At 36.4% G+C, this 27,601-nt stretch overlaps 1 protein-coding gene across 3 annotated transcripts in view; it reads left to right on the forward strand.

Annotated features, from left to right (window-relative positions):
* Positions 1-14,777, forward strand: part of WDR72 (WD repeat domain 72) — a 204,887-nt gene extending 190,110 nt beyond the window's left edge. For 2 of the 3 annotated variants that reach the window (XM_033107033.1, XM_033107032.1), the window contains exon 19: positions 6,945-7,270. In XM_033107033.1, the coding sequence (XP_032962924.1) occupies positions 6,945-7,270 (326 nt within the window). Of the gene's footprint in view, positions 1-6,944; positions 7,271-12,651 lie in introns of those variants that run through there. The other variant, XM_033107034.1, reaches the window with a different exon arrangement.
* The last annotated feature ends 12,824 nt before the right edge of the window (positions 14,778-27,601 follow it).

Consider the following 27,601-nt stretch of genomic DNA (forward strand, 5'->3'; position numbering starts at 1 on the left):
CCTCTCCCATACCCCTGTCCGTTCATTGGATAAACAATAATTGAGAACTTCTCAGTGCCTGGGACCCTGAAGCCAAGACAGAGCCAGTCCTCAGAGGAGGCCAGTGCATCCGCAGCCTAACTGAACCCAGACCACGGCCTTAACTTCCAGGCCAGGGCCTGTCCACTGCAATTGTGCTGCTTACAATTATTACCTGGACCCAACTAATTCAGTTTAAAATGATGTATTTTGTACTGAAGTTCGTATTTGCCAAACGGATTGATGAAGAGAGGGATTGTTCAAAGAAATGAAGAGCATAAATATGATTCTGAGAAGGGTAATGTATAACATAAACCTTTGGTTTTAAAGATTTTTTTTTTTTTTTTTGCACCACTGGTAAACATCTAATGGACAGTTTTCTATGCCGAGGATTTCCTTTGTTTGCTCTCAGGAGTGGCCATCCTGAAGGCTCAGTCCTTTCTTGGTCATCTTTCCACAGGGCTGCTTCACCCTGACATGGCAGCTACCCAAGTCTCTCTCTGAAGCTGCCCCGATTTCCTCCTCTGTCCCTCAGTCAGATCGGACATCACCAATGGTAGGACAGTAACAGTCTTACTTACTTCACAAAGGGCCTCCGAAGGCCTCATTATTTATCAGGCTAGTGTAGTCACCACTATGCTCTTACTGTCCTGTTCGGTGATATATCGAGTAGGTGGCTGGTGTTGAATTCTGACCTGGCAGAATATTTGAGCCTCGGTGCCAGAAGATGTCAAGGGGGTTGTCCAGTCCGACTGTCTTATTTTATTAATAAAAGTACCTGAGTCCAGGAAAGTGAAATGACATGTTCAAGGTCACACTAGTGGGAGTAGGCGTGGAATTTAAGAACAGATCTTCCGGGTCTTCTTATTTGAGCTTTTCCCAGTACAACGTATTTCTCCCCTGGGAACTCAGAAATTCATCTCTATAATGAAATTATTGATATTTATTTTTGTTTAAATGATTTTCCATTGAGAAATAATTCAGATAGGGTCTTCCTCATTATATAGACTGCCTGTTGGCATTAATAACAGATTTTGGGAGGTATTTGGGTTTGAGCTATAAACCCTAGGCTTGACCTTAAGATTTCTCCCTTAAACTACAACTGAAATTAATCATTGCTTTTTTAATTCTTAGGAATCCTTGTCACTCAGTCATTTCCTAAGTACTTCGAGTACCTACTGGCCTTGTACCTCACACTAGGCTAGAAATGTACTTGCTTGTTTATGGGCCTTACTAAAGCAGCGCCTTGCTCAAACATCCTGGGTAACAGAGGAATTTCTGTATCTGAGAGGAACAAAGCAGTGTTTTAAAAGAGTCAGTAAACAATACCTCTTTCTCATTCACATTTATCTTGCCCCAAATTAGTTGGGTGATCTCTCCATACATCTCACCTGTAGAAATTAGCTATAAACAGATTTTTTTCTTAGATTAGTCAGTCATTTGATCCTGTGAGATATTTATATTCCAAAATATTTAAATAAAATGATAACTTCAATTCTATACATCTAGTAAGGATACCAAAATAACATTCTTCACAGCACTTTGGAAAATTCATTTCTTTACCAGTTAAAAAAATATGTCATCCTTAAAGCAATTCATAATAGAAAATGCCACCCAGAAAATAATATTCCATGCTGAATTACAACTGAAGAGAAAGATAACAAAAACATTTAAGTCTAATGTTAGCTCATCTTGCGGAGCTTGTCTATAAAACTATTATTACTTAGTTATAAAGAAACATTAGGTATTTTATTTAATTCTAGGTATCACTACCTGATTTTTTTTTTCTAGTTTTCAGTCCATGCTGAAGACAAAGTAAGCCTGAAGTCTGACGCAGGATATAGCTATTGCTATTCAAATAGAATCAAGAGGTCCTATCACTTGATTATCTCCGAACAGATATTCTTAAAGTAGGGGTAATATGTACATAGTTCTTTAGCTAGATGTGTTTTCCTGATAAGACGTCTGTCCAGAGAGAACCACTTTGTAAACTGAATTTGGGGTCTCTTCAAAGGACATCCTCTTTGTTTACAAATTTGGTGTTATCACTTAAATTTTTTTCACTGATAGCACCTCCCTCTAATTTAAAATATATTGATTAAAAATATATTACAGTCTTTAGTGATCTGTGAGTATTGCATTAGTATTTACTTCTACTTGAATTTAATGTGGTTTTAGGTTTTGTTTTGTTTTCTTGAGCCTCTAGAAAGATTTTTTTAGTTGATTTCACACTGACTCCTTCAGATTGGGAAGAGACCTAAATATCCACCAAGGAAGTAATATTGAGCTCAGGCCTTTGACTTCTTTTCCAATGCTCATTCCACAGATCTGAGTGGTCTTTTAGTCTTTTCTGACCTCTGCCAACTGTACGTTATTCTTATGCCCTTGAATAAGATTTTGGTCTGAGTTTTATCTGCTACTAATGTGGTTTATTCTGTTCAGTTGACCAACTTTTCAAACTGTCATATCTTTTTATTCATGATTTTCCTACCAATAACTCAAATACATCCAAAAATTTTGTACATATGATAAGTGGGATCTATTTTTAAATCACTTATAAGTCCTTGTATTGAAATCATTATTTGGACTGCAGATTTTACTCACACGATAAATGATATGAATTTTTAACAAAGTCCCTCTCAATGTATACTACGTACTGGCCTAGCTCAGAAGGACAAGTTTTTATTCGTGGAAGAAGATGGAGATTTTTGTCAGTGGTCATTCTCTTGTTAGTGGTGAGGGGATATTTCTTAGAGTTATTTGCTGCCTAGGCCTAGCCACCTTTAAGAGTTAATAGCACCTTTCTGCAAATGATTTGAAAACAAAGGAGGGAATTTGTAGAGGTTAACCAAAACCAAAATAGAGTCTAGGGAGACGTAGAGGAACATAACCACTGATGACCCTGTCATCATGTTTTTTGTTTTTTTTACAGAAAATCCTTCCATAGAGTCTTTGTCATATAATAGTCTGGGTTTTCTTGTTAGGTGGTCTTAAATGTGGTTTAAAAACTATGATTTCATATTGTCTACATTGGAACTATTCATTTCTTTAGGATCTAGAAGAATTAGACTCATTAAACACACCATAGTCAAATACATCCATACAAAGTACGTGGACTTCTCCCTTTATCTAGCTACCAAAGATATTACAAAGATATTTAAAAGACTGGCCTTTCAGTTGTCAATATTTTGAGGTGCGTGATGAGTAAATGGAAGAGCCGTACATCCTTCAGTGGTAGAACTGTCAAGAAGAGTTTGTCTTTTCTGTCCCTCACCACTCCCCTCCCCCTGCACCCCCTTCCCACCAATGCAGACTATTTCAGAATCCATTACAGAAGAAATAAACAGTTGACTTTAAGTTAAGGATGAGCCTAGCAACTGTCTGCACTATATTGACGTCAGAAGTATCTCTCTGCCAAGCTCTAAAATGCATCTTCAAAAACTACTGAAAATATCCAAGAACTTTAGTGATGAGCTACAAATGGACTTTGGTATTGATAAATAAAAGTCAATATGTATAGTGAAAGGACAACTTACTGTGATAAATGGGCCCACCATCAGTAAAGATCAAATTATTGACTATCTAGGGCTAGGAAAAACCTGTCTATAGCTAACTTCTACAGGTGAGAAGAATCAGCCACAACAGCAATTCAGGTAAAGCTCAAAGAGACATGCAAGGAGAATTCATTAAAAATACATACAAAAGTAGGCAGCGACATTCTGCTAAAAAGTACATTTGTGGCACTAGGCTAATGGGTTCTTTGGCCATGCCGGGGTTCACACTTTTTTATTTTGCCTTGAATGAACTCCCTTTGGGCTACCCATTTTCCCTCTCAAGATCTAATTCAAATTTCACTTCCTGACTATCCTGTTGCATAGGGAATTTTCTCTGCATTTCTAAAAATCATGTCACTCTTGGAATATTCTCTCTAATATTCTCCTACTGGTTACTTTTCATTATACTTCAACTAGATCACAAGTTGTATGAGGGCACATTAAAAGTGCCTTCACTTTTTTACTCTTCACATGGTCTTAGCACAGAGCTCTCCCCATAATAAGCACTCGATCAATATTTGTTGATTTCATCGTTTGTGAAACGATTCATTAGAGGAGCCTTGGTCACACATCATGTCAGAGTTTAATGATGAAACATCACAGGAAACACCCAAAAGAACAATTGCAAAGATTAGCCTATCAAACAAACAAACAAAAAAAACAAACAAACAAAAAAGTGGAATGGCAGTAAACCTCTCCAATGTCTGTTGTTCCCAAGTGACAGAATGTAGTAGGTATTTCTTTTACAGGATAGGAAATTGGATACTCTATAAACTACCCAGAAAAAAAAAAACGGCAAATCTTGTACCATTTCAAATTCGGAAGCTAAATTTTAACTAAGCAAAATATCTGAAGAATAGCCCTCTCTACTCTCCTACCCTCACACAAACCACACCCTCCAACATCAGAGCTGGAGACAAAATTAGATGCCTGACACGCACTCCTGTAAGTTTAATGAAGATAAGGCTGCTAAAACTACATCTAATATGCTGACTTTTTTGAGAGGTTTGGGATGTTAGTTTGTACTGAGAACCACTTTACTGCCACTAAAAACGGTTGCAGGCATTTACCTTGTTGTTCTAATACGATGTTCTCTTCCTGTTTGAGGCCCCTGTGTCTAGAACAGAATCTTGTTGGAGGAATGAATAAATAAATGGGTGAAAGTTTTAAATTATGAAAGAATAACGTATGGGATAACAAGTGCAATGCATTTGCCCAAATAAACACAGGGGCTACCTCATTGGCTATTAGTAATAGATTTAGCTGGATGATTAATTCCCTATTATAAATACCAATGTAAATATTTCAGAAAATTAACAACATATGGATAAAAAAAATCATTAAAACAAGCCAAGAGATCTTGACCAATGTAATAGTATTTCACAAATTTGATGCATTTAATTATTCCACTGAAACATTTCACAAAAATCTACAGATTCAAACATAATCTGTAAGTAAGATCTAAACTGAGGAAAAGTAAAGGCAGCTACCCCAACAACTACTTAGGCCATATGTGTCATGTCTTTTCTGCCAAGTCACAGACTCTCCCATACTACCATTTTGCAAATAAGCATCCTTTGTCTCAAGTGTGCTTAAGTAAGAGACTGAATGGATCTAGTTGAAAATAGTTCAAAGCACATATCCTCTTAGATCAGGACATGTAGCATGGTACCTCTGCTTCATTCATTCATTCATTCATTCATTCATTCATTCATTCTACAAATCCTTCAAGAATACCTTCAATGGCCCAGAGCATACAGACGTAAATAAAACAGACATGGTACCTACTTTCATATTTTTTTTCAGAAAATTAAAATGCACAAAATGAAAACTTGGGTGTATTTATTTAAAGTCAAAATTTTATATTTTTCTCTCATATTTTGTTCCCAAACAAAAGGTTTTAAAGAAGCAGTGAATTCAAACCCTATGCTTACACTTCCACGGAACAGAGAACTGTCTGTTCTGAGAGCACTGGTGAAGAGCTATTTGGACCAGAATTAGTTACCAGTCTCCTTTACAGCATGTATATGTGGGCCTCGGGTTATGATCATCAGTGCCATGCACATTCCATGAAAACAAGACAAGGAGTCTGGGAGGTGTGAGCTCTCCTAACGCTGATTTGGACCTCCAACAGCACTCCTTGTGTCGCTTCTTGAATGTGTGAAGTAACACAGTCTCCAGCCTCTGCATTTGCTTTCTCATCTCCTAATGGAGGTTTAGGAACAAGGGCCCAGTCCACTTCCCTGTGCCAACAAATATATTATTTCATGTAAGACTTATAAATGTATTTATTGCATTTATGGCTTACAAATAATATGTGTGTTATCAACACCTGAGGAGACAGTGGTGGTGTTTACCACAGCAATTGGTGATAGACAAAATTCCAGAGTAGTCAATGATATCCATATTTATATTGCTTGGCTTTAGACAAGTAAGTGTGACATAATTTAGATTATTGCAGGCTTGCTTTGTTTTGCTATTCACCGAGTTGCATCATGAAGACCATGTCCACTTTTCCTGACAAATGTTTCCTTAAGCAAATGTAATATGGAAATACGTTACTTATGATGATAATGTAGACAAAGTAGTACAACTTGTGGAAAAATGTGGAAACTTGAGTCTGTGTTTCTCTAACGGAACTAGTGGTTGTAATGTGTTTATAGGAAATTTTAGATTCCTGTGCTAGCTTCTGTTTCTGTTCATCGTTCCTACTCAGAAAATAATATCTCGTGACAAGTTGTCTGGGGACCTACCATTGAAAACACCAGCCCTCCTTATTATCATTTGCAACGTATTCATTCCATATTTTAGAATTTATTTTTATAGGGCTTTTTTTTTGGCATTTGGTACTATAGTTTTTAATTTGATAAAAGAGAACCAAATGCATAAGAAGTGTTCATCAGCTATGACTTGTACGACAAAAGGCACAATTGCACCAGCCTAGTATTGGTCCTTCTAATTGAGTAGTCTGATGTTCTCTCTGTGTCCTATTGCCGTTAATTGACTATATTGTTTTAGATTTATGCATTAAAAATAGGATTTCTGCTTCGAAGTGATCACTTTGTTACTTTGTAGCTTTTAAGCTGATGCCATGAACTTATTTTTCTTCTAAGATAAAGTCTCATCTATAGATTTTTCAACTAATTACATGTCTGCCAATACATACTTAGAGGATACATTTTATTTCAATTTATTGTTTGTGTTTGCATCGTGTGTCCCTGGAAATAGCTGTGGAACTGAAAGGAAATGTTTTAATGGTATTTATTACTACTTTTTCATCACTCTCTTGTCTCTCTCTTTCTTTCTCTCTTTCTCCCTCGACCCCTCCCCACCCCCCCCACCCCCCACTTTCTCTCTCTCTCTTTTTAATAGCTTCAGCCAGTCTGGTCAAGCATGACAGCAACTCAAACTCGGCAAACTTCCAAGACAACGAGGACATGCCTGACAGATGTGTCGTGGAAGAGTCTGAGAGTCCAGGTGAAAGCCATTTAAAAATAGTCAAGTATAAAATGATAAATTTGACACAGCTTTGGGGTCCTTGGAAGGGGGTGGGGGGAGAGGACATTGTAATGCTCTTTTCTCTTAGCAGCTGCACTGTCAAATTAATGGTCACCTCCAGGGGTCACAGTGTGGAGCTGTTATCTTTTCCTCTTTCATCAAGAATTCAGTTGGAGGAAGTACAAAGGCTTTATGACTGAAAAGGGAAGCTGACACTATTAGTTCATTATCATCAATTTTAGGCTAAACTGGTTAATATAGGCAGAGATTGGAAACTGGAGAAATGGCAATATTCTAAATATTTCAAATAATGGGATCAAGCGGAAGTGGAGAGTTAGAGAGAAAAGAGATACAAATTGTCATCATTACAATCTAAATACCTTTCTAAATATAAGTAGGACTCTAACTGGGATGAGAGGATTTTAGCATAACAGTAATGGACTAATAGATGTTGTCAACTCTTTAGAATAAAATGAAAAAAAAGAAAATAATAACCTTTCCTCACGCAATAAAATTTACCCACAGTCCAAGTTACTTATGTTTGTATTTTCTTTGTAGAAAGAATAGACAAATATACTGGAAGAATATGGCCAGGAACACTTAAGCATGGATTTTTGTTTCTGTTTTTTGTTGTGTTTTGAAGTATGCCTGGTCTTAACAACTAATTGATTAAAAGGAAAAAATCTTGTGAAAGTTGAATGACATTCCGGGATCACTACAAAGCCATAAGGCGCTAAAAGTTACCTGACGATTATGAATGAAAGAGTTAACTGTCTCCCCCCACTGAACATTTTTCTTCCTTATTTTCTCTGGCTGCTGTGTACCCTCTACCCTCTTGCATCTTTGTGTGCTGATCCATGTATCAGATTTTTGATTCATCCTCTCTGTGGCCTGTCAGCTTAGTTAAGAGATTTCCAAATCTTGTAGCCTTCGCTGACAGGGGGCAGCTGCAAACAGTCCCCTGATCCTTCCCTGAGGAGAGCTACTGAGATTTAATTTTCAGTGAAAGGTGCAGCCTGCAATCTATGTCAGGTCCCCTAAGTCATCTCGGAACCCCAATAGGCCCAGTGGTGATGGCATTGCATTTCAGTCCCCTCCACTACACCAAGATTCCTCAAAAGATGGACTGCTGCTGTGTGTCCATTCTCAGCCACACTTCTGCTTTCCCACGGAACTGAGAAATGGCATCTTTAACAATGACAGAAATTTTTAATCAGCACGTTAACCCCACCCCCTGCCATAATGTCTAAAAGATAAACGTAGATCAGCCCCACTGTAAAAGGGAGAGGGTAGCGTTAAATTTCTCAAAAAAATTATTTTAAAATTACTTTTCATTTTGACTCAAATTGCCTAATTTTGACTAGGTTTAAGTCAAACTGTCTTAGGAAACAGTTTTAATCTCAAACATTTCATCAGGCTGTTACATCCAGCTTTTATCTAAGTGTTCATCGTTTTGGCGAGAATAGGTCAGCTTTATACCATTTCAAAACTAGAATAGATTTCCATCGTCCTTCAATATGAGTGGAATTGTAGAGAGATTCAAATATAACATAGTCTATCTAATTGATATAAACAAAATGATATATCAAAACAGGAAGATTAATCTGAAAATATAGGTGCTGATAAAGAATCTTAAAAAGTGAGTACGATTCTATGCATCGGACATCATTAAACTGGTAATAAAGAATGAATTACTCTGGCTTTTTCCTCTGTCCATTCCTGCATTTTAAGACATCTTGCCTTGTAGGCCTAGAAACCTCTGGAGAGTTCACTACTGGTCTCACTGCCTTCCACTGAGAATTTGTGGCTTGGTTGTCATGGAGACATCGTATTTCTCCAAGAATTGCTCATATTGATCCGTGGCCAGGCGTAAATGGCCAAGTGAGTGTGAGGAATAAAGGGGGCTGGGCAGTCCTATAAAATGACCAGGGCTTGTGGCTTGGAAATAAGCTCATAGCAAACACTTAGGTAAAAAGAAAGAAGCAGTTTTATTTTGTTTCAGGATTTCTTTCTGCACTTTGGGCCATTGTCTTCTTTCACTATGAACTGAAAGAAACTTGTTAGTCACTTGTCATGTCAGATCTTTGGTGCTTGTCCTGACACAGCTGTCAGCCTTCTAGCTCTGTGCAGTTCAGGGACACACAACAAAGAGGCAATGACATGAATTATTTATTGCTTCTTGTGTGGATAAAATTCTGTGATAAGAAATTAAGACACTTCTGACAGAGGCGCTTGTTTAGTAAGAAAGATTTTGATGAGAGAGTGCATTTTTTTGAAGTATGAGCATTTGAGAGGCAAAATTCTTAAAACTGAAACTGAAGGAAGATACCTGAAATTGGTGTCATAGAGGGACTTTCTTGAGCTGTGAAAATATGACTATCTACTTCCCAATGTCCAAAAGTGAACTGAAATATATCAAGTCATTCAAATGCAGGGGCTCTAAAACTACAAACATTACTTTGAGGTTTAGTTACCTCTAGTTACCACGTAAGAGTGGTGTTTCTCTGGAAAGTATGCTTAACTACCTTTGTCAGAAGAAAAAACAAAATCTGGGTTTTTTAAGTCATAAGCTTTGGGAAGATGTCTTCAAACCTATAGAGGTGCCTCAGTAGCTAAGCTTATAATTGTATTAGTGTATTCATTATTTCTTGTATAGAAGGAAGTGCGTTTAAATCATGAATGTATCATTCTCACCATTTTTACCTGGAATATTATTACTCATTTAAAATTCCTTTTAACATTTTTCATGTATGTGCAAAATCCTCCTTTTACAAAGTTGAATGTGGTCAGTCTTCTAGCTTTAATGGATATTGACCTTAACATGGTTTTATCTATGCAATTCTAAATGACTAATATATTTATTACATCATTTTTAATGAATAGACCAGGTGTTCGAACAGCATACAGAAAATGAAAACAAAAAATCATTTTTCCATTCGAGCACAGTTCAAGAATATTGTCTTATCTATTCTTTTCAAATAGTCTTTTCTTTGTAAATCCTCTAAACATTATTTTACTTTAGCTCTTATTGTTTCATCTTGCTGATACCAACTCATTTGCAGATGCTGAGAGCAAGGGGGAATTGAAGCAAAGAAAATCTGAAATAGCTTTTTTACATGGCGAAGTTGTTTTAAAACATTGATATAACATTTTAAAATGTCATTAATAAAACCAAATTTTAGAAATTATGTAAAACAGACTGACTTCACAGTGATTCTATTTGAATACAACGGATTTGAACTCAGTCTATGGAGTGTTTATTTTTCCATTGACATCACTGCTCTCCAGTCCTGAACTGATGGGATGACCCATTTGTAAATGGGCTGGAGTGTGCATAGAGGTCACAATTGAGAGGCCTGGTGCAGTGATTGTTCCCCTGGTCTCTAGAGCACTCTACCTTATTCACCGTGCCATTGTGATCTCTTTATTGGTTCGAGTTGTATACACCCAGGTGAGTGCCTGCAGTCCATTAAGGTTGGCAAAGCAACTTTAGACCAGAGCATTCTTGTTACTCTGACCCTGCTAGTGAACCTGCAGGCCTTGTTTGATAGGTTAACGTCTCCCTCAGCTGTGTCTATTCTCTGGAATAATTCATTAGCAAAGAGTTTCGCCTCGCAGGTGAATCCCAGATTGAAGTTTCTAGCTCAGGCTCTCTGAAGTCTACTTGCTTCTTCACTGACGTTTATACATTCCTGAAACCTGTGGGAATAACTTTGATGTCTAGTAATAGAAGCATTGAGACAACATCATGAACTTGCAGCTCCCTTTTTGAGATTTTAGGGCCATTAGGCTTTCTTTCTTTGTCTCTTTAAGGTCTGGGTCGCTTCTGAATCTGAAAAATGCTATCACAAAAATAGTTCAGGTTAGTCTTTAGCTGGCTAACTTCTTGTTAACGGTTTCATGCAGTGATTAAAGCTCAATTTCCATTCTCGAGGATATAAAAAAAAATGTGTTTCTTGCCCCTCATCTTTGCACTCATGATGATAAAAAATTTAGTGTGACATTCACAATTTTTATCCAAGTATTAATGAGAGACCTTGAGCTTTTAGCACCTTATTGGCTTGGAAAATTAAGAATTTTACTTCCTAGTGCACTACGGCCAGTGCACTTAAATACAGCTTCAGCTGAAAATAGTAGTGACAAGAGAGAACTTGAAAGGACAAAAAAACAGTATTCAGATAAGCATTTTCACATCATTCTGAAGTAGTTTATAATCAGTATGCATTCTGCCCTTAATAGAACATTTTAGTGGTTTTTACATAGCACCTGATGTGTGTAGCTCTATATACATCATTGTCAATCAATAGTGCATTTGCATGAATCTGATGAGCAAAACTAGATTTCTCACAGTTTCCAGGGGATACTACATTGTGGAAAGCCACAGTGTTTTGTTTTGCTTTTTTTTTTTCTTTTACTATTCTGGCTCATGAATCACCAGCAAAAATCAGGTAACAGAAAGTAGGACAGATTCAGGACGGGAGTGTTGGAGATGGCTGCTGATGATGATGCATGAAGCAGAAAAAATGTGGGATGTGTGAGCCTCCCATCAATCACAGCTTTCGGGAACACTCTTCTTATGGATGGTGCTAAAAAATGCTCTAGGAGTAAGAACAATTTCAGTGGTAAAAACATACCATGTTTTCCCGAAAATAAGACCTAGCCGGACAATCAGCTCTAATGCGTCTTTTGGAGCAAAAATTAATATAAGACCCAGTATTATATTATATTGTGTTACATTAGACCCGGTTTTATATTATAGTAACGTAAGACTCAGTCTTATAGTAAAATAAGACCGGGTCTTATATTAATTTTTGCTCCAAAAGACGCATTAGAGCTGATTGTCCGGCTAGGTCTTATTTTCGAGAAAACACGGTATAAGCTCTTTCTTCTAGTTGTGTTTAACTATATGTTTTAAAAATTTTACTGAAAGGGAAAAAAATTTAAGCATCAACCTCGTAACTTTTAAAATATGTAAAGTTCTAGGTGAATAATAGATTATTATACATATTGTGTATATTGTACAATATTGAATATTGGTTTAACTAAATCAAATAATCAGCTTTTTGAGTCTTTGCCAGCGGGATTGGGAGTTACTAGCCTATAGTAACAAGCATCCAAATAGTCTGAGAAATAAATGCTTTTTTTGATTCTATAACTCAAACCATTTTTCAACTAACTTTTAAACATTTGACCTTAAAACTGTAGTTGTGGGTTCTCTAAAAATAATTCAGCTCCTTGAAATTTATAAAAAATTTACTAATTTCAAACCCAGTTCATCTTATTAAAAACTTGCATCTTTCTTGGCAAAGAAAAATAACCCATATTAATAATGTGTACAATTTACCTGGGCCTGGTTTATAAGACAATATTTTTATTGACATATTTTATTTCAGAATAGAAAAGAAATGTAGAAATTAATAGGTAATTCCTTTTTTCCTTCCTTCCTCCCTCCCTTCCTTCTTCCTTTCCTTCCTCCCTTCTTTCTTTTCATCGTTCCCTCCCTCCCTTCCTTCTTCCTTCCCTTCTTTCTTGTTCTTTTTTATTTCACCATATAACTCAAGATAATCTGGTTTTTTTCTAGGTAAGCCAGGACATCATTCATGGATAGCAAAGATGTGCTTTTGCAAGCTGTGCTAAACTAAATCTCATCTCTAGGAATGGAATTAGGACAAATGAAGAAACCCAAAACATGTCATTTGTTTATCATCGTATATAAGTTATATTGCTATTGATCAAGATATTAGGTTGTAGATTTCCTAACACTTTAGCCAGAACAAATACAAGTATAATTACTGATTGAAAATATTAACTTTCCTAATTTTAGAAAATGATTGTCTAAATCATCCTGTATTCCTGTTTCTTACTTTTCTTTTAATATTTCCAACAAGGAATGCCAGCCCATAGACACAAATTTAATACCATTTTAGATTGTTTCCATCTTTTCAGTTCCTGAATTATCTAATAAGCAATATTAAAATCACATTGCTTTTAAACAATGTAACACACAGTGCTTTTAATTTTAATGTTGTTTCAATGTATTTAATCTAAAACTTTACCAAAGTTATTTGTTAGGTTAGGACATTTTGTTTTAGTAGATGCTTTAATTCCGATCAATCACCCTGCAGTAAATCTCATCCCTAAGGATGAAATGTTGTCAACAAATAGCCAGTTCCATTTAGTCATCAATTAGCCCAAATAAGTGATACACAATATAACTGGGACCAATCTTGTGCAGTCAAGTTAATTCAGACTTCTAATGACATAGAGGCTAATGTCTTTAGCTAAAGGAAGATCTTGTTGGCCGTATAAATGTGAACTAGAGAAGGGGACTCTACTTATAGCTCATCACAATTGATCCTTATGAAATATAAACTCTCATAGTTCTTTTCCCAGAAAGAAGCTTGACTAGCAGGAATTCTTAAACGAAAATATGCAAAGTAATATAAATAGGAACAGATATGAAGTGCTCATCTATTAAAACCCTTAGTGATCTGATTTATTTGCTGTGATTTCTATTGTTTAATTCCTAGATTTATAGAAAATTGTCAAAGATTATTAGTGTGCATATGAGTACAAATAGTGCCAAATCCATAGAAAAATGGAATTAAAGTGTTGTGTAATACCTATATCTATCTTATAATTAATGATTGATGTAAATGAATATACCTGAAAATAAACATCATATGATCGTGATTCCTTTAAAGGAGATAAAACTGCGTGTTCTTTTTTTCCCCCTCAAATATGATATCATTGCTTGAAATTACTAATTACTTTTGAGTTGTACTTCACAAACAGATAATATGAATAATCATGGAAAATTGTCATCCTTTTAAAATGGACATATATGCTATGGAATAGTCAAAAGCTATTTGGAACAAGTTTCAAAATAAAGGAAGGTAGTAGCAAGCTAGGCAATGGAATACAATTTGTTGTATGCTGTGTACTGACTCTGAAGGCCATTACAAGGACTCCCCAAAACATCTTTAATGATGGCAATACCAGATAAGTATATGTCCTTTCAAAGGGGCAATTTTAGTAGTTAAAACTTAATTGGATGTTCAAGTTTTAGTGTTTATTAAAAATAAGCTTTGTTTATATAGTTGTGTCCTATTATTCCCTTTTCAAAGCATAATAAAAATAAGTTTAAACCATTGTCAAATTTAGCATTTCTTTAGGTCTAAGAAATCCATACTGAATCCTTGAGAAATATTTTATGATATCACTACATATAGGAAATTACAATTGGCATAACACTGACATTACTAAATGAGATATTTAAGATTTTTTTAGCTAATAATTTGGATGCATGAGTAATTAAAATATTTTATCTATATGAATTCTAGAGGCCAACACCATTAACTATCAAAACTCTTAACTCCTAAAACTTAGTTTTAGAGATAGACATTTAAAGGATGTTTGCTAAAACACATGCGCAGGTATGTTTATAACACAAATCGACTTGTCTGTTTAAAAATGATTTCTTTTTATTGATTTATGTTCAACATGTTTTAGTAATTTCTGTTGTAAGAACTTGAGGTAGTAAGTTGCCACACAGTTAATTGGATCAACCATGTGGTGACCCTAACCAGTTGATACCACAGCTAGAAACTCAAAACTCACTGGCTCTTGATTGGGTGTTTGTCCGTTTGATGGCTTAGCCTTAAGTAACAAGTGGAGGAATTGTATTAGTGAATAAATGTGTTTGTATCCAGCCTTCCTTGTCATTCTAATAAATAATTCATTAAAAAATCATCTTGTGTTTCTTTTTTGGCAATAATCTTGGTGGTATTTATGATTATATATTTCCCTCCAAGGAATATCATATTTTCAAATTTGCATGTGAGGATTCTGTTATTCATTGTTTAGTTATACATGAGCTCTAGTGCCAACGACAGAATCTGGAAAGAATGTAGGATTGTGGGCCGAGGCCTCACTGCCATGTGTCCAGGCAGTGTTCCCTTGTGCTTCTCAGAGCCTCATTTCCTTGTCCGTATAAAGAGCTCCCTCACAAGCTTCATGCAACGACACTCCACGAGATCGCTTATGGAAAGCAATCTGAATACTGTAAAGCACTTCAAATATATGGTACAATTTATAGTATTATAAACACACAACTAGAGAGGTGGCCTCAGGCCTAAAACACTCTGTTGCTATCTTAGAATGTAAGGTAAAGCTACTTTGAACATGTCACAATTAGAAAAATGATAGGAAGACACTTTGCTAAGAGGGGAGGGAGGTGGGAGATGAGGGTAAGAGGGATCAAATATATGGTGATGGAAGGAGAACTGACTCTGGGTGGTGAACACACAATGGGATTTATAGATGATGTAATACAGAATTGTACACCTGAAGTCTATGTAATTTTACTAACAATTATCACCCCAATAAACTTTAAAAAAATAAATTAAAAAAATATTAACATTCTATCTCAAGATGGTAGTATTTTGAGGGTAATTTTTTTTTATTTCCTCTCTTATACATTTCCCTCCAATGTTCTGTATTAAAAACATTTTATAATTATTCAAGTGAACATTTAGAAAAGATAGTGTTTCTCTTCAATCTTTAGAGGGCACATTATAATAATTGAATTTTTGAAAATCAAGTTTTATGCCATGTGTTTAAAATGAAGGCTCAGAATACATTAATCCAATTGATTTTAAAGTCTTATTTTCATAGAATGAACTCATTCATGTAGTTTTAAAATTTTTGTATTGCATACATTTTGATTATGCAGCTATTTTAAAATAGTGCTATATGCCCTTTGATTCTCCACAAATGTTGTTTTACATGTAAAGTGCCCAAAGGTAAAATATTTCAAAATTAACTGTGACAAGAAAAGTTGCAAAGTTAAATCCTTCTCGAGTAGATATCTTTCTGGTGAAGTTACGTGGTTTCATGCACATTGGTTCCCAGACCACTTTGCCCTGATTCCATCAGCAAGGACACTACAGATGGCCTGGAGAAGAAAAATGTAAACCAGAAATGAACTAAGTTTCCCGGTAAGATCGTGCCACTGAAAATTCCCATCCAACCTGTGACCCCGGGAAGACGGCATTCATGCGTCCTTTTATCTCATTGGCAGGGCAGGGATTGGGGAGAGCCCTCAATCCCTCGGGCCTCTCACCCTCCTTCCAAACTTCTCAGACCCAATCTTTATTTAAAGTTTTGATATCATGGATTTTTTGCATTAATCTGATTTTCATACATATTGTATTCAAATATATCTGTGTTGATTACTGAGTTTTTTGCCATCCCCTAGTCTTAGTCCCTGTTTGTTAGGTCTGAGATAAAGTCACCTTTATCCCAGAAAGCATGCTGCACGTAAATAGACTGTGACAATTGCATCATTATGAACATGATTATAGTGATACAAATGGTATGAAATAGTTCTTTTAAGACCCTGTGAAAACGAAAGCTATAGACCATTGAAAATGTTTGAAATGGCTACTTCTGGTGTACAGAGGGAATTGTTGAGCACATATGGTTCTTTGTTTTGACATTGTTTCCCCAAATGCCTTTTTTTTCATTGCACAGAACATGTTCACCCATTTTAGGGATGCTTTCTGTCTTCAACACACTATTTAATTGGAAAGGTAGCAGTGATTTCTTTTTTTAAAGGAGACAAGGTTTTTAATAATTAGTATTATATATTTCAGTACAACATTGTGCCTAATTCTGCAAAGTGCCAAATGCCTGCAAAATTCCAATATTCATAATATTATGCAATAGCTGTAATTGGTTGGTACATGCTTAGAAAACCTATTATTTATTCAGTTAATTATTTTCATTGCTATTATCTATAAAGTCATCAATTGGCTTTTGGATCTTGCATGTGTGTTTTCTAGGGAGAAAGTGCTTTCACAGAGCTTCAGTAACTGTGCGTCATGGACTCAGAGTCTGATGCCACCTCAGATAAAAGAACAGTCTATGATGTGTTCTTGACATATCACAAGTTGCCTTTAGACTTCTAAAGAGGTTTCCTGTTCATTCTGCCGTGGCAACTACATTTCCTATCAGAATTAACCTGTCTGATTTATATCAAAAAATTCTTACATTTATATTATCTCCATTTGCATCAATTTATAGTTATAGTGAACAGAAGAAACATTCTTCAATTTTTCCTTTTGTATTTTAGAGCCTGCCGGAGGGAAAAGGAAAGCAAACAACAACAAAACCCTGTAGCACAGTGACACTAAGAGCCTTCGGCATCTCCCTGAGACAGTCATAGCCATGGGGTTGGATCAAGTTGCACGTGGGACTGTTTTTAGGATAAGGAGAATTCCCTTGGATCAGCCTCTATGTCAAATAAGCCATGTATTCCCCACCAATCTAAGCAAAACCATTTGGTCCAACGTTTGCAAGAATTTGAGATAGGAAGTGAGGTGAAATTAACACATACTACTAGCATTTCAATTGTCATTGGGATAGTCAAATAAACAAATTTGGGAATTTCTAAAGTATGTTTTCATGGAAAGTATCCTGCAGCTAGCTAATGCCTGACCAGAAAGGTGTTGGGTTTTGTTTGTAGTCTTCCTGCCATGTAGGTGGCAGCAACACTCAAGGCTAGAAATTTTCTTTCACATTCCCTTAGCTCTAGTCCAAAGCATATTCTTACTAAAAGTCTTTGTGGAAGAGAAAAGGTTTAAAGTGTAGAGACAAATTTCTCCATGTCCTCACATATCTCTAAAACACTATTTTAAGGTTGTGCTAAAGTGGTTCCCATAATGTGAAAACATTCATCATTTCCCTTAATACAGAAGTCATATTCTGCTCTCGTACATGTTGGTAGTATTAGGCTTCTGTTTCTTTATTTACTAGGATCTTACTTCTTTACCATCTCCTTTCAGGCCAAAGCCTTTCTCCGAAGAAAAAGGAAGAAAATAGCTTTATTCCACTACCACCAAAGCTTTTCTGGGAAACAGTAAAACTCTGTCCCTTTATTCTTTGTAAACATATAAGAAGCCAGGGTATTTAGTAAATGTTAGAGGTTTTCCTTTAGTCTTCCAAATGAAGCCACTTTTTCTGGTGGCTGCGTTCAAGTTGGTTCTGTGTACAAATCAAATGAAGTCCAAGCAGAGAGGCCCAAGGCACCTGACAGTGAGGCCAGAAGACAAACAGGACATGCCCTCTCAAGCAGAGGGTGTTGAGTCATTTGCTGGATATGGGTCACTGCCTTAGAAAGCTAGTGCCTCCCGGACCCAGGCAGAAATGACACCAGGAGGCCCACTTTTATGTAAATAAGTTTGCTCTTCTTAGTACTGGAAGCTGATGAATAATAAGCATTTCTTCACCCTGGCATTTTGCTAAGACTAGGACATATTATAGGAAACAAGCAGCTTTCGTGAAGGAATCTTCAGTGTGTCCTTTTTACTGAGGGTTGGTCCTCATGTCCAAAATACCAGAAGAATATACACAATACCAGGCAAAGACAAAGAAGCTAACAACGAACTTCCCAGGCTAAGGGGAGGGTCATTGGATGGCTCGGGGAAGGTGAGGACAGGGTTCCATATCGAATACCTTTCGATCTAGTTTTCACTGCTCCTCACTTCTTTTGTCCTTCACATCCTTAATGACTTTCCCCTAATATTTGTGTATTGTAATGCAATTATTTGGCACTGTAGCAGGCATTGAAGATGAAATCAAAAGTACTCGCATTGTGTCTGGAGCTTTTTCAATTTCTTACCAGCTGTTTTGACATTAAAAGAGTAGTTTCATATAATACCCTCATTTTTCTCATCTATACATTGGGAATAATAATTCCAATTTCTCAAATACGATATGCACGTACTATTATTATTGAATATAATATTATAACTAATTGAAATGACTACAATCAAAAATACCCTATTAGAATCTGAAATATAGACAACCGCCCTGGCTCTCCAGTGCTTGAGCAAGCTTTTTACTCCGATTGGTGAGAGCAGTTTGGCATGAACAAGCTAAATAGGTTGATTTAATAAAAGTTTCTTCTTTTAAAATATTTTATGTTAACTGACTACTCCCAGGATCAAGGACTAGTTTCAAAGTTTTCAACAGTGTATTTAAAGGCCAAGGCTTTCCCCGTCTCAGTGGGTAATAATAAATAGTAAATGGTTTTTCTCAGGGGTCCTGAAAGATAATCCTTGGGAAATGTTTTATGTTTCAGATTGGGCCAAGCTATGGCCCATCTAAGGTTGTACAAAATGACAGGGAGCCTCCCTCTTGACGTCTATCAGTCTTCATATTGTCAGATGACACCAAAAACTATGTTTCTATAGCTTTATATGAAGATGGTGAAAGAGACTAAAGCAAAATATCTAAGTCCTTCTAAAGAGGTTGTGTGTAAAGCAAAGAGGGCACATCAAATTCCACCTTTCCACTGAGGATGGTATATATTAGAAATGTTTTCCTATTAAGCAAAACCCTGAAAATCTGTGAACTGAGCAGAAAATCTGAGTCAGGAATGGTTAAAGTGGAGGCTTGACGGAGGTGTTAGCGGCATCAAACACCTGGAGAGGGATGCTTATCTTTGTTTTTATTGTAATAAATCTTGGTAAAATGTCTCATGAGAACTCTGTCTCTGCTTCTGTCCCTTTCTTTCCCCTCTCTCTAAGTGGAAAGAAAGAATATTGGTTAGGAAGGAGGTGGGGGGAGGAGGAAGAAAGGTAGGCAGAAGGAGCCGGGGGAGGAGAAAAAGAAAAAGGACAAGGACTAAGGATTTTCAACTGAAGAGGCAAATTAAAGACACATTTATTTGCACTCCCTCCTGAAGTTCCATTGAAATAATGGAATAGAAGACAAACCCAGGAGAAAAACAGAGTGGGAAAATGAATAAGAACAGCAAACTTAAAAACTGGAAAGCAAATAAATGCCATCAGGGATAATGCCAGGAAGTGAACTGATTGGTGTTGCAGAGCTCCATAAGGCTCAGAAATTGGAGTCACCTGTGACCTCTGAAAGGGGGGGTACAGGTGTGACTGAAATAGGAAAACCGCTTAGAAGGAACAGCTAATATCTTTGATTCCCACCCCATTTCTCTCCCCAGCTGATGTCTGGAGTTTCCCTCCCTAGACAGGTTGAATAGGAGGAATTCTGGACTCAGGTCACCAGGACCAGCTGAGGGTGGGGGCATCATCCTGAAAACGAAGGATGGATACAAATCTGCACGCTGATGGCCACTCCCCCACCCCAGTTGCTTCTGCTTTGCTCCCCAAATGTTGATAACCATTCGCATTTACCCTGGACAAAAATGATTCTTTACTGATAAAACAAACAAACAAAATAGCCTGAGGCCAACAAGCACATGAAAAGATGCTCAATGTCACTGATCATTAGGGACATGCAAATCAAAACCACAGCAAGTAACCATCCATTAGGATGGCACCTACCAAAACAATCAGAAAAATCACAAGTGTTGGTGAGGATGTCAAGAAATTAGAACCTTTGTGCACTCGGTGGGAATGTAAAATAGTGCAGGTGCTACAGAAAATGCAAAATAGAATTATAACCCAGCAATTCCACTTCTGGATATATACCCCCAAAAAATATCTGAAAGCGGGATCTCGAAGAGGTATTTGTACTTTCATGTTCATGGTGGTATTATTCACAATAGCCAAAAAAAGAAAGGAACCAAGTGCCTAACAACAGAAGAAAGGATAAACAAAATGTGGTATTTACATACAATGAAAAATTATTTAGCCTTAATAAGAAAGAAAATTCTGACACATGCTACAACATGGATGAAACTTGAAGACATTATGCTAAGTGAAATAAGCAAGTTGCAAAAATGACAAATAGCACGATTCCACTTATATGAGGAACCTAAAGTAATCAAATTCATAAAGACATAAGTAGAATGGTGGTTACTAGAAAGTGGGGCAGGGGAAGGAACGGGAGGAATAAGGAGTTGTTTAATGTGTATAACGTTTCAGTTTTGCAAGATGAAGACGCTCTGGAGATAAGCAGCACAGCAATCTGAATATACTCAATGCTTATCAACTCTACATTTAAAAATGGCCAAGATGGTAAATTTTACGTAATGTATATTTTATCATAATTAAAATTTTTTTAAGAAAATATCAGCCTGAGAAAGAAAGATCTAGAGATGCTGACCACTCAGGCTCCTTCAGTGAAACATCATAGCCATATAACCCCACGGAAAAGCCCAGCACGCTAACCTGCCCAGGAACAGTAAGTGTTTTTGTACCTCACTAGTTGGAAAGCCAAAGATCACCAGATATATGAAGAAAGATTTCAATATGAAAAGACAGAGATCAAAATAAACAAGTAGAAGATGACAGCAAATAAAGGCAACATAGGGTGCTACGAGAAAATTCTAAAACATCTATAATTAATATAATCAGATGGACAAGTGAAGAAATTACCTTCAAGAAACAAAAGTAGGCTATAAAAAAAGAACATTCACAAAGTTAAAAATATATGATAGCATTCATTTCTTAAAACAAAACAAAACAAACAAACAAACAAAAACACAGTTTGGAGGCTATAACTGAGGAAATCACCCAGAAGTGGGAAACAGGAAAGACAAGAAGAAAATTTAAAGATTAATTCAATTAGAGAAGGTCCAGTATGAGAATTCCAGACAGAGTAAACAGGGAAATCAGAGGGCAGAAAATTATGTAAAATAAAATCAAGCAAACTTTCCAGAAATGATGAAAACGAATTCCACATTGAAAGAACCCATAGTGTGCTTGTTAAAATTTATGAGAAAGACCTACACCAAGGTACATTCTAGTGAAAGTTCAGAATAGTAGAGACAAAGAGATAATCTTAAAAACTTTAGAAAGATGAAGGAAACTTTTGACCAGTGTGAGTGATAGGAAATCAAATGGCATCTGACTTCTTCATTGCAATTAAGGATGACAGAAGAAAATGGGGCAATGACTTAAATATCCTAATGAAAACAATTTCCACTCTGGAATTCTATACTTAGTCAATCTATCTGTTTCACTCTTCCTCATAAAACTACTGGAGGATATGATCCACCTTCCAAACGGAGGCAACCAAGAAAGAGCAGCACATCCAACATAGGGAAGTGAGAAGATTCCATACAGGATGGTGAAGGTAGATAGAACATCTACTGCTATATGCAGGCCTCACAAGCCACCAGGCCAGTTGTCCAGAAAGCAGAGGATTCCGGTAGGGAGGTCTTCAGGATAGCGATGGAACTGGTAGATTATCTAGTAAGTCTGACTGTACTGAGAGTGGTTTCAGAGTTCTATCGTTGGGCTTGGTAATGAATTAGTGACAGCTATTTGTATGACAGGAAACTAAGGACATGGAAAGAGAGAGAGAGAGGACATGTGATCAAAGTGTACTATGTGGCGCAACTGTGAATAATACGAATAATAATTATTATAAAGTAATTAATACTCTGACAAAAAAAGGTAAGTGTCAGGAGAATGGTAAAAAAGAAAGCTAAGCCCTCGTCCCCTATAAATCAATAGAATATATGTAATGTAAAATATATAATTATAATTATATAGTGTATATAATTATATAGTATTATTGTATATAATTATATACACTATGTAATTATATAATTCTAAAAATATAATTATATATTTTATATATGGAGAGAGAAAGCAACTAAGGAATCACTAACATTGAGAACGTCAAGTAACCTGAAATAGTCAGTAAATTCTGACTTTACAAATGTTGCTACAGCCAGTGTTGGTATATTAAGTTTATTTATAGAAAGCTTAACTAGAATCTTTGAATATCTCACTTCTGCTTGCCCTGTATGTGGTCATATCTTTGCATCTCTGATTGTTTAGGATCCTAGCTCAAGAAATTACCTGGGTCATATGGTTGCTCCAAACTCCACAGTGATACCGCCCATTTAATGCTGTCCTGCCAGGGTCGGGCATAATCCAGTCTGTGGAGTAATCCATCAGGCATGGCATCTAGGCAGGGGATTTTTCTGCACATCTGGCCACAGCTGTTAATGATCCTCCTTTGTAATGTGATTAATGAGTGTAATGTGTGATTAATGAGGGTGAGGTAGTGAAACTAAACAGCTGAAAATGATATTGCGTATGTAGCTATTCATAAGGTGTTCTTGGATAGCATCTAAGAGTATTGGTCAAAAATATTCTAGGCCTGCATAGCTGTCCAGTAGACTAGAAGGCCACTACATCTGTGCTTCTTGAAAATTTACCGAATGTTCTTAGAGAAAAGCAAAACAGTAGTAAAAAGTGGCCTTAAAATAGCACACTGCAAATGTGAAATTTCTCTGGCATTCTCATAGTTTATCTTTAAAACGTTATGTAAATTTTGCATGTGTATACATTGATGGTTGCTAAATAAAATTTTAATAGCTAAAATTTACTGAACATTCCCTGGGTGTGCTTGCCTAATTCTTTATATAGAGTTTCTTATTTACTCTTCAGAGACTTTTTATGAGATAGTTTCTATGCTTATTTTATAGATAAGGAAACAAATACAGAAAGGCTAAGTCATTTGCCAAAGACCATGCATCTAGTGAGCAATGAAAAAATAATTTAAATGTAACAGTGTAGTTTGTATGCATTCAGGCTCTGCATTCAGACTCTTTCGAATCATTGAATCTTCTATAATTGCCAGTCTTACCTGTGGTTCCCAGTTTTTCATTAGGGGCATAAGAACTACAATTTGAAAAGTATGAATCTAATTTATTGACTCCCATTCATTATGTCAGAAACTAGTGGAATCAACAGCAAGAATGTCACCACTTTTAACAAACATTGATTAGCAAATTATTGATTTGATTAAAAAAGAAACAACAGGTATTGGCATAATCCTCACATTAATACTGTAAATATCTTTGTGTCAATGACGTGGAAGCCCTTAGTGGAGGGTCACTTTGGAAGCAGTGGGCTGGGTCTAGGTCTTTTGTTCCATACTCTACCAGCTTCTAAAGCACAGGTTGATGGTATTTATTAAGAGTTTACCATGTGCCAATCACTCCACCAGCTCCACGTGTGATATTTGATTTACTCCCAAACACAACTCTTTGAAGCAGGTATTATTTTCATGCCCATTTTACACATGGAAAAATGTATATGGTATATGGGAGGATAAATAATTTGCTTAAGATCACCCAACTAATGAATCGTAAGACCAGGAGTCTTGCAAGCTCAGAGATTTGGACTCAGCAACCTGTGCTTTTAACTACTATCTTATTATGTTGCTGACCACCTTCACCACCTTTGTCCTCATCTGACAATGCAATAGCCAAATTTAATAGTTATTTTCAACCCTCCATTTTTAGATGTCTTTGTCAGTATATGCTTTCCCATATATTCCCATGTGATAGAACTTACTTGTCATCCAAGCTAACTTGCTGAAACACATCTCAATCTTTCACTCCCTTTAATATAGACCAAACCCCCTTAGCTGGGCTTGTGGAGCTCTTCATACAGTATCCCTTGCTTTCTATCGTCTTATAATAATAAATTAGTGAGGATTACGTTTGCTGCTATAATAGAATAATGACACTATAAGAAGTTGAATCAGAAATGAAATCTATAAATTATTGAAACTTCATATACACTACTGTATTCAGGTAATGATTTGTGCATAGTGTGATGGATTTCAAGATGTAAGCGCCTGATATTTAGGTGCCTTTTAAATTAAGAAAGGTGAATTTCAGTACACAGTCTTATGCATGCCAAAAACTCAATCTTATTTTCTCTATAAATGAACTTAATTTTTATTTTAGATTTTTTTCTCCTCATTTTTCCAGGTAGAATGAACTTAATTTCAACCAGCTGAGGCTTCCCACTTTTTTTCTTATGTTGCCTCTAAGTTTTGAGGGCTTAGGTAGATGACCACATAGTTTTTAGTGCAAAGTAGGACACTTTGCAGAGTGAGAATGATTGCTATTTAACAGTTATGCCTGAGGCAACCAGCATAATCAGGAATATCCCAGGCAAATGGAGATAAATAATGTCAGTCTAGTGGTAGAGGGGTGTGGGTGTCTAGGGAATATTCATCTGTTGTATTGCTTGTATGTTGATAGCATGTAAGATACTAGATAGACATACCAGATAGACAGATAATGTTACATCCAGATACACAGTGTCCAGAGGAGAAAAAATATTCTGCCTCATTCCTATCTGGTCTTGGGTCATCTCAGCTGCTGCCATTGTCTTTTCTAGCAATAGGTATTTCTGGTCTGGCTCATTTCAAGTTCTTCCAACCCTTGCTGAGGTGGACAAAAAAAAATTGAATCTCCTGCACTTCACTGACGTGGAATATGACTGTCTCAGGCATTTCTACTCAACCATGTCTGAGTCATGATCATGCTGGAACATTCTGTGGGGTTTGCAATCCTCCTGAACTCCACCCAGAAATCAAGAGAGAGCTCTTCACTGTTCCTGAATTCTGAATTCTACCTCAGGTTTCTATTCTGCACTCCACTCCTAACTAGAAAACAGACTGTGGGTCAGACATAGGATTGCTTTTTAAAAATCCATCTACATCTAAGTTATTTGTCTTTTTCACTTTGCCCAAGTAATCTTTACCTCTTCTGCAATAAGACAGCTTGACTTCTTATCTATTTGTTCAGATTTATTATTTGTGACATAAATATTATACCCTGGTATAAATATAGGGCTAAAATTTTTAAAATGCAGAAGTCTTATTGAAACTGAAAGGTGTTTTCAGCTCATATGTCTTGCCATCTTTCCCCAAGACATTGAATACTGCTGACAGTAAGGGGGAGGAAGTAAAGAGTATAAGAAACTGCAGAGAGTAACACAACCCAAATCCTTGATAAGCATAACAAGATATTAATTTTCTTTTAATCTATCGAAGACAAATTAATTCTAAAGTAGAAGAAAAGGTTATGGAAGTTGTGATGGTTAATTTTATACTTGTATGTCGACGTGGCTAGGTGATGATGACCAGTTGTTTGGTCAAACAGCAGTCTATGTGTTGCTGTGAAGACATTTTTCAGACACGTTTAGCATTTCAATCAGGAGACTTTGAGTAAAGCTGATGACCCCCCCATAATGCAGTGAGCACCATCTAATCAGGGGAAGGCCCTAAGAGCACAGACTGAAATTTCCTGAAGTAGAAGGAATTATCCTCCAGACGGCAACATAGGAAACGTGCCTCAGTTTGCAGCCTGTTGTCCTTTCCTACAGGTTTCAGGAAAAAAAAAAAAAAGTAGGTGGCAATACTAAGAAAGTAAAAAGAAATAAATGAGCTTAATTTTAATAGTATACTGTATTAACCTTATGTGTTGAAAATATCATTTTAACATATAAGCAATATCAAAATAATTAATGAGATATTTTATATTCCTTTTTTCATACCAAGTCTTCAAAACTCTCTACGGATTTCATACTTATAGCATATCTCAATATAGACTAGCTACATGGCTAACTAGCTAATGGCTAACACTGGACAGTGCAGATCTAGGCTACAATGTGTTGCACAGAGAAGATATTTCTGCGCACTGTGGTGTACTTACAGATTATTAGAGCACGGACATACCATATATTTGAAGCTGAAGCCTTTGATCTGACTCCCTCATTATATGACTAGAGAAACTAAAATTCAGAGAAGTCAAATGATTCTCAGGAAATCATTGTTTATCAGAGTGGCAGAATCAAGAGAGCAATCCAACATTTCTGATTTTCATCCTTAGCCTTTAAATAAAGTCACATAAAAATTATAAAGAACAATATATTAGACAAAGTATAGTATCAGGACTTCAAGAAATCAAACACTCCAATCACATGGACTCAAACAATAACACAGGTAATCCTGTTATCTGACATGACAAGATTCCCAGGTGGATTGCTCAGAGGCTCAACAGGCTCCTCAGAAGTCCCAGTTCTTCTCTTCCTCCTGCTCTGACATCCTCTGTGTCAGCTTCCCCTCCGAGGATCCCTCAGGGTTGCAAGCGGACTGTGTCAATTCCAGACAAAACCTCTAGCAAGAAGGATGTGCAGAGGAAGAAAGGAGCAGTCTCTTACTATGTCTCCTTCTTAGGAGGGAGGAAACCTTTTCCACAAGCCTCCAAACAGCAGAATTCCTCTCTTATCTCAATGTCTAGGACTGGGGACATGCATATTCCTAAACCAATCACCAACCAGATAAATAGGATTACCAGTTTTCTCCTAGATTAATCATTTGAGAGTAGAAATGTTGGGGGAACCAACCACAAACGTTACCACACCTCTGATTAAAATCAATAACTGAAAACCAATTGTAGTACAAATATAATAATGTCCATAAGCCCAGAATTCTATAAAAAGCTGCCTTTTACTAGCTCCAAACTCCACTTGGGTTTAACAGCTAATAACTCAAATATGCATGAAATGACCCGACCGATACCATGTTTATGTTTCTTGACTGACACTGCAGAATTAGAAGACAGAAAGCTCTCACTATGTTAAGACAGAGATTTAACAAGTCTTTATTAAGGGCTTACTATGCAGCAGGTACTGGTTTAGTCACTACCAGGTACACTATATCTGATCCTTATGGTCAATCACCCTGTGAAATGACTGCTAATATCATATCCACTTAGCCTGAGC

Source organism: Rhinolophus ferrumequinum, chromosome 6 (genome assembly GCF_004115265.2).
Source record: "Rhinolophus ferrumequinum isolate MPI-CBG mRhiFer1 chromosome 6, mRhiFer1_v1.p, whole genome shotgun sequence".
In the NCBI taxonomy this organism is placed as follows: Eukaryota; Metazoa; Chordata; class Mammalia; order Chiroptera; family Rhinolophidae; genus Rhinolophus; species Rhinolophus ferrumequinum.